This window comes from Cavia porcellus, unplaced genomic scaffold (genome assembly GCF_034190915.1).
Source record: "Cavia porcellus strain 051 isolate PalLab524CR breed Dunkin Hartley unplaced genomic scaffold, mCavPor4.1 scaffold_19, whole genome shotgun sequence".
NCBI lineage: Eukaryota > Metazoa > Chordata > Mammalia > Rodentia > Caviidae > Cavia > Cavia porcellus.
In genome coordinates, this window is record NW_026947502.1 from 66,393,443 (window position 1) to 66,408,500 (window position 15,058).

The window sequence follows — 15,058 nt, forward strand, 5'->3', positions numbered from 1 at the left end:
GCGGCTTTCTTCTCAAAGCCAAGTCTTTCCCTTTTACAATTTTGAGGCTGCAAAGGATGGAGTCTTGCTGCTTTTTATGATGCCCTCAGGCTATCTTTTCTATTTTCCTGTTCCTTCTCAACAATCAAGATCTTCTCTGCTGTATCTTTGCAGTCCATACCTTTACTGAAGCTTCCTTTCTGGTCAATTTAAAGCATTTTAAATCATTCTTCTGGGTTCTTTGCTCTTGTTTCTCAGCTTAAATCTGGTGAAAAGCCCCCAACAGTAGTCATGCTACTGCTTCAACATTGGGCTGCTTTGAAATTTCCTCTATAACATTAGTCTGCCACCCTTAATCTCAGTCTCAGGAAAAGTCTCTGGATGTGAGCAAAATGCAAAGTTTTTGCCAAGCCATCACACACATCATCTGGAGTCCAATAGCCAGTGCAGTCCTTCCCAGCAGAAACCTCTGAAACCTGATCTTTACCAGCAGGATTCATGTTAGCCTTTGGGTCTTCTGATCAGAATCTTCCATATGGAACAGCCTAAGATATTCCAGCCTTATTTTTTTCAGCCAGAATCACCAAACCTTTTCAAACTCTTCCCATAAGCCATTTCCAAAGGCTCTTGCATTCCATGGTCAGGTATAGTCACAGCAAAATGCCACTTCTCTGGTATCAAACTGTTTTAAGTTACTTTTCTCTCATTATTGAGACAAAATACCCAACACCCAAAGTAAAAGGAGGAAAGTTTTATTTAGTTCACAGTTTGCAGAGGTTTCAGTCCATACATCAGCTGGCTCCAAGGTGGATGGTGTGGCAGACAGGAGCAATAGGGTTTCCTTAAACCTGTTTCAATAGTGTGGATTGCTCACTCTTTGAGTAATGCCCTTGTTTTTTGTTAAGTAGAATTATTAAGAGAAAGGGATGCAGCAAATACTTGAGATCTTTTTATTTACTTATTTTAATACTTGAGAGCTTTGAATTGTCTTGGTGTTTTTTTTGCTATTGCCTTGTCTTTAGGACAAATCTTACTAAGCCTGAAAATCTTGTTCTTTTCTTCCTTGCCCTATTTTTTTTTTTTTTTTGGTCTTTTTTTCTTTTTTATGGGTACTGGGGATCGAATTCATGACCACACACTTGCAAGGCAGGCACTTATGCTGCAGAGCTAAACCCCCAGCCCCTTCCTGCCATATTTGAGTTGGTTTTATTGATTGGATTTGTAATCTCTAAATACCTGCATTGTGTTTCCGATGTATTATGTAAGTGTAACATTGTCTTCCTTGATCTCCAAAGCTTTGTTACTTTAACTAGAAACATAAAAGTCATTATTGCTATGATTTTCATGAAATAAATAAATTTAAATATAACTTTATATTTGCAGTGTAAACTATCCCTCGAAAGAAATTACTTTTATATTTAGTTTCTCTAATTTTATTTCTAATAATTGTACTTCTTTCAATCTTAAATGAGTGGGCTTTAATTCTGCATTAATAGTATTTTGATCATGTTCAAGGATTTTCATAGCTTTAATCACTTCTTAAAATTTATATTTTCAGACAACTGCTTATAATCCTAGCACTTGGAAAGTTTGCAGCAGAAGGATTGCTGGAAATTCGAGGCCAGTCTGGGCTACCCAGTGAGATCCTGTCTCAAAGCCACCACCAACTACCAAAACAAACCACCACCAACAACAAAGGATAAAAATTAAGAGGGAGGTAAGGTCCTTTCCTCCCAGGAAGAAGGTATGCTAGATAGATGACAGTTTTTCCTTAACCTCTGGGCTGGATTTGGAAGAATTTACAAGTGCAGTTTTCTTTGAACTCAAACCTTGTCAACCAGCTAAATTATTTTATTTAGATTATAAACCCACAAAACCACCTGTTTAAAACAAGTCCCTACTTATCTAAGGCCAAAACAAAGAGCACTACAGTTCCATTCGGAATTCCTTTTCAGTAGGCTGAGCACTTTATTATTTTCAATAAACACCCTCCCATCTTCTACCTCTTGTCTGCGATTTTATTCTTAAACTTTATGAGACAAAGATCTTGGTTTTATATAAAGTCAGCTGCTTCATAACCACAACTGTTTTGGCTTCTAAGAAACTAGAACTCAGTTTAAAGTTTCCTGAAGAAAATCACTCATTCTGCGGAAATGGAGACATTTAATGCTTTAGTAGTTTCTGATCTTTCATTACCTTAAAACCATTTAAAATCATTTTGAATTATATGCTAAAAGCGAGTGGACTCATTTTTAAAAAATAAGTAGTAAAGCATACATCATAATATGTTAATAAGGTAAGAAATATCAAGAGCAACTGTTTTGGGCAACAGTTGACTAAAGCTCTCGAAACTTACAAAATGACGCCTTAGCATTACATTGGCGGTTGACAGAAATACGCGCTCCAGTCCAAATCCCTAAATTCTGTCTTCCGCTAAGATGTGTGGCCCGTATCCACAGAGATTGGAAAAGCGTGTGAGTGTCAGGGTTCCCCTTTCCTGCACAGTTTTAGGCTGCTTTCCTTTTCGGCGGGAAGAAAAACACCCGAGTTTTGTGAGCGCGCGGAGCACTACAGTCTCAGTGCCTAGACCCGCGACACTGTTTACGTTGTTTCTCACGAAACCACAACTCCCAAACTGCACCACGGTTCTAGAGCGGTCACTTCCGGTTTGGGCCAGCGCGGCTGCGCACCGTGTGTGGTTTTATTGGCTCGGGCTGCCTCGTGCGATGCGCATCACAGCGCCGTCAGTCGTGGGGGCGGGGAGACGCGGTGGCGGCGGCGGCGGCGGCGGCGGCGGCGGCGGGAGCTCGATCCAGAGGCGGTATCAGGGTGGAGGCAGCGGCTGCGCCTACACGGTGTTGGATCCCCTCCCTCCTCCATTCCCCCTCCTCCCCTTCCCCCTCAGCAGTGGTTTCCTACGAGTCCGAGACGTGCGGCCAGGCGGCGACAAGCTCCGGGTGAGGGTCTCCAGAGTGCGAGCGCGGCTTCCTGGGTGCGTGAGGAACGCCCGGGGTCCGGGAGGAGGTGAGGGCTGAAGGGGCAGATGTATCGACGCTGGCCGGACAGCGCGTGTGGTCCTGGCCTTAGGGTTGGCGCCCGGTCTCAGATCTGCCGCCGCCTGGGGCGTGCGGTAGCCCGAGGGGCTGCCGTGCGGGGCCTGGCCGGACCCGCCCTCCTTGTCGCGGCTGTCACAGTTGTCCAGCGCCCGCGGCCGCTCGCCCTCCGGGCAAATTGTCAGCCCGGCCCTTGTATGTGTCTTCACCTTCAGGTGCAGTGCCCTGCCGTGTTGCCGTCGAAAGACCCTGCCCGCTTTCATCCTTCCCGTGTCGTTTATCACTTCTAGGAATCTCTTCGGGGCAGTCTTCCGAAGGTTCTCTGCTCAGTACTGCTGTAGCAGTCACTGGGCTGGGACGCTGGTTCCTTATTCTTAGCTGGCGCCTCAGGCAGCCTGCTTGCGATAGTGTCTTGGGCCCTATTCTCCCAAGCTCCCTTTGACTTTTCAGTTGTAGTTAATTTCTTTTGAAATTGCCGATATCAAGGTTTCCATTTAAGTTCTTAGGCGTCTGTGAGAAAGTTTAGATTGGAGACTTTTTTCCCATCTCTTGGTTTTTGACCTTAATTTAAACGTTCGCCTCTGAAAGTTTTGCAACTTTATGAGATGGCCCAACAGTAGATTTTGTTAGAAAAATTAACTGTCTAGCTGAGTTTTTGGAGGGCACAGTGCTTAATTGCAGACTTCTGTGGGTTTTTTAAATTTAAATTTTAATTTTTTAAAAATTTTTAGTGTAATGGTCTTTTAGCATTAAAACTTTTGCACTCTGGATTTCTCAACCCTCCCCATTGTATTCATCCTTGCCCACCTTAAAACGCCGAGAAATCTGTCATAACGCTTAAAATTATTTGTTTACAAATTTTTCTTAGTGAAATGTTAAATTACTTAAACTGAAATTTTTTATTTTTACTTTGTTTTATTTTTTGGTTTGAGGAGTTGAACCAGGACCTTCTGCTTGCCAAGCAGGCATTGTTAACCCTCCACCCCACAGCTGTATTGTTGGAAGATACAGGATAAACCTTAACCGTTCTGAGGACTGAAGTGGACTTTCAAAAGACACTTTAAACGGGGTCTGCTTATAATTCTCAATACATGTGATAGTAGCTGACTGGTGGTGACTTACGAAATTTGGAAAATCTAAATTAAATATGAACCCGGCGGTGTACGCCTGTAATCCCAACACTTTTGGGAGGCTGAGGCAGGAGGATCATTTAGAGACCAGGTTTGAGACCAGGCTGAGCTACAAAGTGAGCTCAAGGCCAACTTGAACTGCATAGAGAGGCATCTTTTCTTTTGACATATTTATAGTTGCCTACCTATCTGTATGTGTTTCTCTAGCTTTTGGGCTGTTTGAGGGATAAGAGTGTGATGCTCAGAATTTAACAGTTGTTTTTCCATCTCTATAATGTATATATAAATGGATAGATTTTTAAAACATCAGTAGTTTCAGTTTACTAGTGCACTCCCCCCGTCCCCATGTGGCTTGAAGGGGTTTTGTACTGTGCTATGTCCCCAGCCTTTATTGTTTTGTTTTGAGAAAGTCTCACTAAAGCTGCCCAGACTGAGCTCACATTGTGCTCCTCCTGCCTCAGTTTCCTGCAATGCTGGGATTAAAGGCATGGTGTGCATTTTCTTTAGTATAAATCATATTTTGTTTCCCTAAGTGAAAATAATTTAATAAATTATTAAATAATAATATAATAAATAATTTTTGTTGTTGGTTTTTGAGACAGGGTTTTAATGTATTGTGCAGGGTAGCCTTAAACTGACTAACCGAGGCTGACCTCAGACTCTTGGCAGCCCTCCTATCTCAGCCTCCTGAGTGCTGAGTTTACTGGCATTCTGTGCCATGTTAGGCTGGGTTTTATGCTTTCATAGAATATCTGACTTTATAGCCTGCAGGCCAAATCCTTCTTGCTGTCTGTTTTTTTAAGTTAAAAAAGTTTTGGTTTTTTTTTTTAGATAGGGTCTTGCTGTTGTAGTTCATATTAGGTTTGAACTCACTATATAGTCCAGGCTGGCCCCAAACTCATGGCGGTCCTCCTGTCTCAGCCTTCAAAGTGCTGGCTTTACAGGAGTGTGCCACTGTGTGTGGCCCAGTTTAATAACATTTTTATTGGAAATAGCCTTCTCCAGTCTTTCAGATATTATCTGAGTGCTTCTGTATTTTCTGCACTGAAGATCTCTAGAAAGAGGTTTGATAAACCAAGTTTTCCTCACCTGTCATATAAAAGAAAATTCACAAGTGATGGTGATAATGGTTAATAGTCAATGCATACTAATGAGTTATTAGATTCCACTGCTGTATGTGCATTAAAGTCATTTAATCCCAGTAACAAACAGCCTGTAAATATACAAATTATTATTCCTATTTTACAGGTTAGGAAACTGAGGCATGAAGTTAGGTAACTGTTGACTCAGCTAGTAAAGGGCAAAGATGGGGTCTGCATCCATGTGATCTGGTTTCAGAATCCAAGCTCCTAATATATGTGGGAAGTTAGGACAGTCCAGAGGGATATAAGGTAAATTCCTTCTCATGCCCTCATTTTTCTGGTTTCATTTGTTGTAGGTGACCACTGTTAAAAGTTTGATACAGATTGTTGTAGCACTTTTTACAAACATAAATATTTATTTGCAAGTCTGTCGGAGTATACTTTATCCCTCCTCCCCAGTTTCCTGTTACTAACATCTAATGTCTGCGTGGTGTATTTATTTCAGTGGATGAATCAATACTTATTCCATAGTTAACATTTGAGCTCACCTTTTATGTTGTAGAATTAAAAAAGAAACAGTCATATGCCTTTATTTTTCTGTTTAAAATACAGTGTTTCTGGATTTTGTAATTTACTAATTTTCAAATTGATATACATTTAGCATTTTCTTTGAAATGGGAAAAGTTTCTTTGAAGTTACTTCTCTTTTGTGCATTATGTGGGATTGCCCCTTTTGTCTAATTATTATTTTTAAATTTTGAGACAGGATCTGAGTAAATTGCCCAGATTGAGTTCCAAGTTGTGATCCTCCTGTCTCTGCTTCCCAACAGCTGGGTTTACAGCTGTGTGGCATCATGCCTAGCACTTTTTCTCTTTTAAAAGTTGCATCTCATACTACCAGCTGCTTTTTCCAACAAAAATCTAATATTTTGAGTTGATATTCTGGCTATACTACATCATCATAAAGTTCTGGTTTTCTTCTCTTTATTTCTGGATCTGATAAATGGACTCTCAGCTTTTAAGACAGTGTCTCACTGTGTAGTTTAGGCTGGTGTTGATCATTTGTGATCCTCCTGCCTCAGTAATGCCTGAATGTTGGGATTATAGGTTTGTATATGCTGAGGGCATTTTGGTTTTCTTTCTCATATATTCTTTATGATCTGTCTTTCTAGCTAGTGCTAGTCTCATCTCTTGGTCAGATTTTGAATTTTTTTCTTTTTAAGATTGAGGTCTTGATGTTTTGCCTAGGATTGCCCCTAACTCCTAGGCTCAGGTGATCCTCCTGCCTCAGCCTTCTGAATAGCTGGTACTACAGGCCTGTGTCCTAGACTTTGGTTTTTTGTTTGAAGGCCGTACATATTCTAGAATGTTACTTGCGCCTCATCACTGAATTTCCTCCTGCACTTTTTTGGGGACAGCACTGAATTTTTTCCTTAGTTATGCCAGGTGCATTTCCTGGAAGTCTTCCTGTAGCTTTGGCTCTGTTCTGCTTCATAAGCATACTGTTCAACTTATTGGAGGTTTGTTTCTTTAGACCTTTCCCATCAGTCAGCCTCCTCACTGAGACTGGTGCTTCCTCATCAAAGTGCTTTTTTGAGCATTTGTTCCTCTTTCTGAACTTTCAGAAGTTATGTATGGAATGTAATCTTGAACACCTCTTTCTTACTTTTGATTTATTCGACACCTTCACTTCCTCAACTTCAAGATTGTGAGGCAGGGCATTGAGTTTTTTGTGTATTTTATTTTGTTTGTTTATTTTATTTTAATAGCAGTGATTCTTTTTTTTTTTTTTTTTTGTCTTTTTCCTTTTTATCGGTACCAGGGATTGAACTCAGGACTGCCTGCTTGCAAGGCAGACGCTTATGCCGCTGAGCTAAATCCCCAGCCCCAGTAGCATTGATTCTTACTGTTATGATTTCCCCCAGAATTCTTAACAAAGACAACTAAATGGATGGTCAAGAGTAGTGATCTCTAGGGCTTCTCCCAGATGGAATGCTGGTACTGCAGGATGATTGTTAACTTTTTTTCGGTCTGTTTGCAGGAACGTGGCCAGAGGCATAGAAGTTAAAAATTCCTGTCAGTCTGGAGATAGAGTTACTGTCATAATTTTCACTTCAGATCTGTCCTTAACTACCTTACTAACTTTAGCAGAACTTTGGGGAACCTGAATCAAGTGAACAGGTAGACAGTTAAACACCTTTGTTTTTTCTTTTTCTGTTTCTTGGGCACTTTCATAATCTTTTCAACTTTTTTTTTTTCCTTTTTTTTGGCATCTCTTTTCCTTCTTGCATTAGGAGGCGCCTTGCTGTTTTCTCCTTATCCCAAGGTTCTTTTTTTGTTTAGTTTTGTTTTTTTCTTTTGACAGGGTCTCACTGTGTAGTCCAGGCTGGCTCAGTATCACTGTTATAGTCCAGGCTGGCCTCAAACTCAGGGTGATCCTCAGCCTTGACCTGCTGAGTGCTGGAGTTACAGGTGAGCGCCACCATGTCTGGTTATCTTCAGATTTTGAGACACTGTCCTGTTTATCTTTTTCATATTGTTCTAAAAAAATGTGATGGCAGCAACCAGTGCCTCTGAACCTGGTGACCTTGGAGAAGCATGCAGTTGTGATAGCATTGATAGTATTGGGTTGACTTGAATTCAGATATTTCTTCTGAAGAGGTCAGTCATCATATCCAAAGGTTTTATTTATTTATTTTTTAAGACAAGGACTTGTGTAGTTTAGGCTGGCTTTGAACTCATTATGTAGTTTAGGCTGGCCTCCAGTTTGGGGGGAGTCCTTCTGCTTCATCCTCCCAAATGCTAGGATTATAGGCATGCACCACCATTCCCAGCCCAAAGATACTTTGACTACAGTTACATTGCTGTCCCTTGTTGTATGTGAGAAGCTACAGTATTATATTTATTTGTTTTTATAGTTTGTACTTATATTCTTCTGGCTAATCACAATGTGAGTAAAATTTCAGAAGCTTATGCAGCAGACATTTAAAGAAGAGTTCTAGCAAAGTTGCATTGATAGGATTCTTTGGATAACTTTGCAAAATGTTATTGGAAAATCCGAGTTTAAGGCGTGAGAATTGTAGGAAAGCAGATCCTTCAGCTCTTGAGTAAAGTTATCTGTGTTCTGGGCAGCAGTAACCAGTCTGTGCATAAATACTATAAATTGCAAAGTCAGTTCTTTGCTATTTGCTAATTATTTGGTAATTTGAAAATCTTCACATAGGATTTGTAGCAAGTATTACATTACTGTAAAAACTCTTCTTTGTAGACCAGTGGCTCTGCTTTTTTAAGATTCTGTAACTGCTGAAGGTTGCTGGGGAACTGGTTTTTGTTTGTGCTGGGCATGTTGGCTGCCAGCTATGTCTGCTGTGAGCAATTACCAGAAAGCTCACACTTGTCGCCCTGTTTCAGCTGTGATATGGAATTGTGTTACTGGAGATGACCAGAAATGGCAATGGGGAGCTTGGCAGGTGCTGCTTGCCAATTTAGCTAAGTGTGTGTGTGTGTGTGTGTGTGTGTGTGTGTGTGTGTTACTGGGGATGAAATCCAAGGCTTTGGCACTGAGTTCCATCTCCAGCCTCTCTTTTGGTGGTACTAAGGCAAGATTTTGCTAACTCACCAAGTTGCTCAGAGTGGGCTCAAATTTGTAATTCGGTTAGCCTCCCAGAGTACCCGGATTATGAGCATGCACTGCTACCCTGGCTTAGTGTGATGTGTTTTAAAAATTAATGTTTATGAGTAGCTTTCCATGTGAGTAAATATACATTTACTCTTTTTCTTCCCCAGTGCTGGGTATTGAATCCAGGTCATGAGGCATGCTAAGTATGCACTCTTGTCACTGAGCAAAATTCTAAGCCTCTATTTTTTTTTTTTTTTTTTTCAGGTTAGTCTACCACTGAACTATATCAACTCTTTTTCATTTTGAGACAAGGTCTTGCTAAAATGCCCAGGTTAGCCTTGACTCTTGTAGTCCTTTTGCTTCAGCCTTTCTACCCCTGGGATTGTAGGCTAGACCACCATCACTGGGTTGATAGTGTTCTTTTAAAGCTGATTTAGAAGTATTTTAGGAATTTATGCATTCTGTAGTTCTTCCTGGTACTGTCTTGGTGGAGCTGCTCTTCCTATGTAGGTTCTGCTTGACCCTTAAAAGCATGTTTGCTGCCCCTTTGTATAGAATCTGGGTGACCGCAGAATGGACTGTACCATCACTTAAAAAACAGATATATTTTGAGACATGCTGTTAGATGATTCATTGTTTCGTGAACATCATAGCATGTTTACACAAACCTAGGTGGCATAAATTGATCATTTGACAAGGGCCCTTAGACCCCACTAAGGTGAATGAGACTGTTGTGGGTGCAACAAGGCATACTGTCTTAAAGTAAGTGATGAGTTTTTAACATAAGAGTGTACTTTAGTGAGGAAAATGTGTAGTATAGTAAATATGTAAACCAGTAATGTAGTCATTTATTATGATTATATAATTACTATGATTATAAAGTAGCATAGACACATGAATAATGTCTTACATTCTGACTTTTCATTATCTACAGAGTCACTAGGCAATAGGAATTTTAAAAATTCTCCATTACGTTCTTATGGGGCTGTTGTTGAATATATGCCATTATTGCTTGAAGTGTTACATGGCCCATGGATGTGTATTTTTCTGAGGATAAGGAAAGTACAGCTTTCTTCATATCTATCAGTAGTCCTGGTATTTAACAGGTGGTTAATCAAATGGTCTTTTAAAAAACTTAAATTGGTTCATCTTCGTTTGAGCTTATTACTGAGTGAAGTGCTTTTTAGAGTCTGTGTGAAATAAGTATATTTGATACTCCTAAGTTGGAAGTGGAGAAATTGATTAAATAGGGGAGTTTCTCATGTTACTCCTGGTTTTGAATTTTCTGGATTGGAATATACCATATTTTAGACGGAGAGAGAAGGGCATATGTTAGCTAATGATACAGCGTGGCTCAGATTGTTTTGAGTGTCCAGACAGAAATGGCAGGCTGAATTTTGAAGATTGCCAGATTATCTTCAGACATAGGAAAACCCTTGAGGGAAAGGACACTTAAAAGTTTTTTCCCCCTCATAATTGGACATGGTAGCAGTTTGCCTGTAATTCCAGTACTCTGAGAGGCTGAGTAAGAAGATTTTAAGTTTGGACCCAACCTGGACATTTAGCACTTCAGTGAGACTGTTTCAAAAAGGGAAGGGTGGGGCTGGGCTGTACCTTAGTGAACAGATCCTGGGTTCAATCCCCAGTACCACTAAAAAGGTTTTTTTTTCTTTTTAAAAAATAGATAATTATAGGAAAACAGGATTTTTTTCCCCCTGTTACATATTCTTGCTAAATGTTTGTATTTTCATAGCATCTATGTACTAGAAAACAGCATATAAATCATAACGTTTTGAAGACTAAATTAATTAACTTACTAAATTTTGGCCATGTAAGTTTTTATCTTTTAGATATTGTTAGTGTATTATATAATTAGTTTTCATTGGCATTATACTCACTTTTTAAAAAATAAATGCATAAAATTTTTATTAGTGCATGTTTGTAGCACATAATGATTACATGCGTTGGGGGAGATGATACTTGGACATAACACGTCTTGATTTCTTTTTCATTGCCTAGCATAATCACTTTAGTCCCCAAATTACAGTTCAGTGATACATGCATAGTTATATTTATATAAACTCATTTCTTTGTTCAGGTAGGAAGTAGTGGTGGGTGATAGCTTAAGACTTTAGAAGAATGGAACAGTTATTTTTTATTTACTTGAAATTTATTTTATCCCTTTTTATTCTAGAAAAAATACAGTAATTTGAAATAAAAGATTTAGAAATAGAATAAAATACGTATAAAAAAGAAAACCTACGAAAAGAATGAAGCGTGTTTAGTGATAACTTGTTACTTGTTAGTTGGTTCTGGGAGCTACAATTAGTACCAAAAAATGAAGAGTGCCAAAGCAGTTGTTTTAGCTGGAAAGAGTAAATAAGGCTATGGTCACCAACAAGTTCAAGTGGCGAGTACCAAATAGATTACAACCACTGGGACAAAAGTTTTGCATCAGAATGTGTTGAGTACTATACCAAGGTTTGATTTCTTTTACCAAGTGGAAACATGATTCAGCAATTAAGAATAAAAATTGTGTGTACTTGGCAGGGATGGGAAAAGTGGAAAATAGACTAAAATAAATAGCACTGAACTAGCAAAAGGAACAAGATGAATTTTTTAAGGCTATGTTAAGGTTTAATAGAGAAATATATAACACAAGTTATACAAACATACAAGAAACTACAAGCTTGGCTTTATGATGGTCAGCCACAGAGTTGGATGAGGAAGCGTGCAGAGGTTATCTGTAGAGGTATCTGCACACTGGAGGCAGGACAGTCCAGGCTGAGGTCTGGAGTGTACTGCAGTGTTCCATACAAGTTTGTATCAGGAGATCGATGGGTCTGTGACAGAAGGCTGGAGAATCTATGCCAGAAGGCTGAAGAGTTTATGCAGGAGAGCCGATACGTTCCAAGTGTAAGTTGAACAGTCTGTGAAGTCCAGGCTGAAGGCAAAGACCGAGCTCCTCTGAAGAACCAGCAATCAGTTTTTCCTCATTTCCCTTTTATTGTATGCAGGCTGAGGTGGGAGCAAGGGACTTTTATACCCACACGATCTCTTGTGCAGGCTGAGGATGTTTACAAAGTAGGGACCTTTGTCCCCTGCTGAATCTTAGTTAAACTTCTAAACTTCTCAAGTTGACACAATGACCAACATCCTAGGATATAAAGACATTGCTCTACAGCCTAGGATGTAGAACTGCTGAGTTGCTTAGTTAAGCTTCTAGACTTCTCATGTTGACACAGTGTATCAGCCATTACAATCCACGCCTTGACAACTTGGCCACTAGACACATTTCTTTAAATTAGTCAGTCTCCAGATACATTATACAACTTACAAATGGAAATGCACTAATTCTCTCACCAGAATAGGAGGTAAATTTTCCTTGGATGATGCTTATTGTCATTTTACAACTTGAAATTTTAGCATAGCTTAGCAATCTTTAAGACCTAGTATTAAGTCTATCAATATTATGTTACATTAGAATCATATTGGGGAGAAATAGTACAATTACAATCCTCTTTTCTGTAGCTGATCATGGGGCTGTAGCTAGTATTTAGAACTACCTTCTTTCACTACCTATTTTGTATTCCCCTGGCCTTCAGGAAGTAGCTCAGCAGATCTTGGTAACACTAAGAGGCCCCTTACGGGATCTTCTGCACTACTATGTATATTCTTTCTTTCATTGTGGAGTCACAGTACCATATCCCCTTGACAGTCTGGGTCAGTCACCCCTGACAACACTGTGACTGTCTTTTGAGCTTGTTTCCTCAGAGGCATGAGAAGACCTAAATGACCAAGGGAAAGTCTTAGCTTCCAGTTCAGTGGTATCATTGTTGTGCTTTGTGATACAAGCCTTCTCCCATCTGGAACTAAGACTTCTAAGCTAGCAGAACATAAGATCATGGGGACAGGAAGCAAAAATTTTGCTAGGGGATCACTAGGGGTAATGGTGAGAGGTACCATTCCTGCTTCCACCCCTTGACTCCAGGACCATGAATCCTGGCTATGAAGACACAGTACCAAATAGTGGGTGCTGACTCAAAGCATATACAGCGATTTGAAGTACCTTATCCCAGCCCTGCAAGCTGTTGCCACCTAGTTGGCACCTTAACTGTGTGTTCAAAAGACCATTCCACCTTTTATCCAGCTGCTTTCTGGATGGTGAGAAATATAGTAAGACCAGTGAATTTTGTGAGCATGGGACCATTGCCTCACTTTTTTGGCTATAAGATATGTTCCTTGTGGAATTCCATGATGGTGGGTAAGGCAGGTGGTAGTTTTCGTAGAAGCATTATTTGTAATAAAGGCAAATCCATATCTAGAATATGTGGGAGGACAAAGCGCAGCCCCTTCCATGATGAAAGTGATCCAGTATAGTCAGCTTGCCTCCAGGTCACAGGTTGATTACCCCAGAGAATGATGCCATATCGAGGACTCTGTCAGCCTCTGCTGCTGGCATATTGGGCATAAGTACCTTTTTTCAGTTCTATGGATTGAACCTAGACCTCTGCACCAAGCTATATGGCACCATGCCTGGCTTAGATTTTTTTTTTTTTTAGATCTCTTTAAAAAAGTAGATGCGTTTTGACTAACAGATTAAAAAAATATTTCAGATGTACAGGAAACTACAGACCAAGATAATTAGCATTCATGTATCCAACATAAAGCTATAGCAAAATCTCTTAGGGTTCACAACCCACCCTTCCATTGAATTCAGGGCCTGTGTGAGACATGGTTACACTAAGTCATTCAAATGCCCAAACTGGGGTAGAACTTGTGATCCTCCTGGGACTGCCTTCCAGAGTGCTGGGATAATAGGCATCTACTACCATGCCTAGTGTATTCCTCATTTTTTCAAAGAAAAAAAATTCACATATAGTTGAGGTATCTTTTTGTATTATGTTTTACTTTCTTTGGAACTGTTACTCTAAGTTGTTGATTAATCCTGTTGCCTATTTTTATAGAATTACTATCTAGCAAACATTCATAAATAATGTATAGTATTGTTTTGCATGTTTTCAAACTTGGTGTAGTTGATGTTCTATTGTGAAATTTGTTTTTCTTGAAATATTTCTAAAATTGATATGCAACTGGTGATATTTTTTACTTTTTTTAGAGAGGTGCTGAAATTGAACCCAGGGACTTAGGCATGCTAAACTTTTGCTCCACTGCTGAGCTACATCCTTACCTCTCTACACGTGTTTTAAACTTCATGTTACTAGTTATTACCTATTAAGGAGTTGTGAAATCAATTTAGGGATTAAAATAGAAAAGTATCAGTTTATATTGCAGGCAATAAAGATGTTTTGTGAAATTTTTATTTCTGTATATATGGTGTGTGTGTGTGTATACTTATTACCTGTAGGGTAAATTACCCTGAAGTGGGTTATTGGAGTGAAAATTTTGGAGGTTATGGGATTTTTTTTTTTTTTTAAGAAGACAGCATTTAATCTTGATGCCCGCAGACTGTTGTGGGATCATTCCCAAAGGCAACAGCACTGAGTTTACAAAGAGTTTAGTTTATATAGCAGTTAGGAGCGGGAAGTACAAAGCAAGTGACAAAATGCTACACAGTTGGTTATGTGCACCTAGTCATATACTGACAGGCAGGAGAGTCTTGGACAAATTTGCTGAAATAAAGGAATTACTTATCATAATATAGAAACATTCCAGAACAACTGGAGGGTCCTTACAGGCTGAGCATAGTTTAAGGTGTCCTTGACTAGCCCAGCGTGCCTTAGGGTATAGATGATTACTCTGACTCAGTGCTCATCAGAGATGTGCAGCTGAGCTTCAAACACCATCAAGGTCAGTTGAATTCAGAAGCAGCAGAAATTTGATCAGAGATACCCAGTTGCTTCCCAGTTGGTATCATGAAATACCTATGAGTTTGCTGTTTTATAAATGTGTTCTTATAATTGTGCTCCAACATTGTGTTTCTATTTTGGAGGAGAATCTTCCTCAGTTTCCCCAGTCTCTTCAGTGCAAGGAGCTGATAAGGAGTAGCCTGCAAAAGAAGTTGGTGGTATCCAGCTTTAAAATGTTTGTTCAGAAAGCATGTCAAGCTATGCATCATGAATGGGCCTAAGAGAAGAACCCCTAAAATGACTGCCAAAGGTCCCAGGATGGCTCCCATCCAAGAAGAGAGAAAATTTCAGAATCCTTACCAGGAAGAACATTCCTTGAGGTTTGG

General features: G+C 39.7%; 1 protein-coding gene across 7 annotated transcripts in view; it reads left to right on the forward strand.

The window, feature by feature from the left end:
- The first annotated feature begins 2,690 nt into the window (after window positions 1-2,690).
- The window catches only part of Adipor2 (adiponectin receptor 2), a 79,879-nt gene continuing 67,511 nt past the window's right edge, over window positions 2,691-15,058 (forward strand). Inside the window, exons 1-2 of one of the 7 annotated variants that reach the window (XM_063231334.1) lie at window positions 2,779-2,971; window positions 7,609-7,715. Coding sequence is in view for 1 of the 7 variants with exons in the window: in XM_063231333.1 (XP_063087403.1) it covers window positions 2,706-2,936 (231 nt within the window). In the remaining 6 variants the exon portion in view is untranslated. Of the gene's footprint in view, window positions 3,004-7,608; window positions 7,716-14,807; window positions 15,053-15,058 lie in introns of those variants that run through there. The other 6 variants (XM_063231335.1, XM_063231333.1, XM_003463711.5 and 3 more) reach the window with 6 other exon arrangements.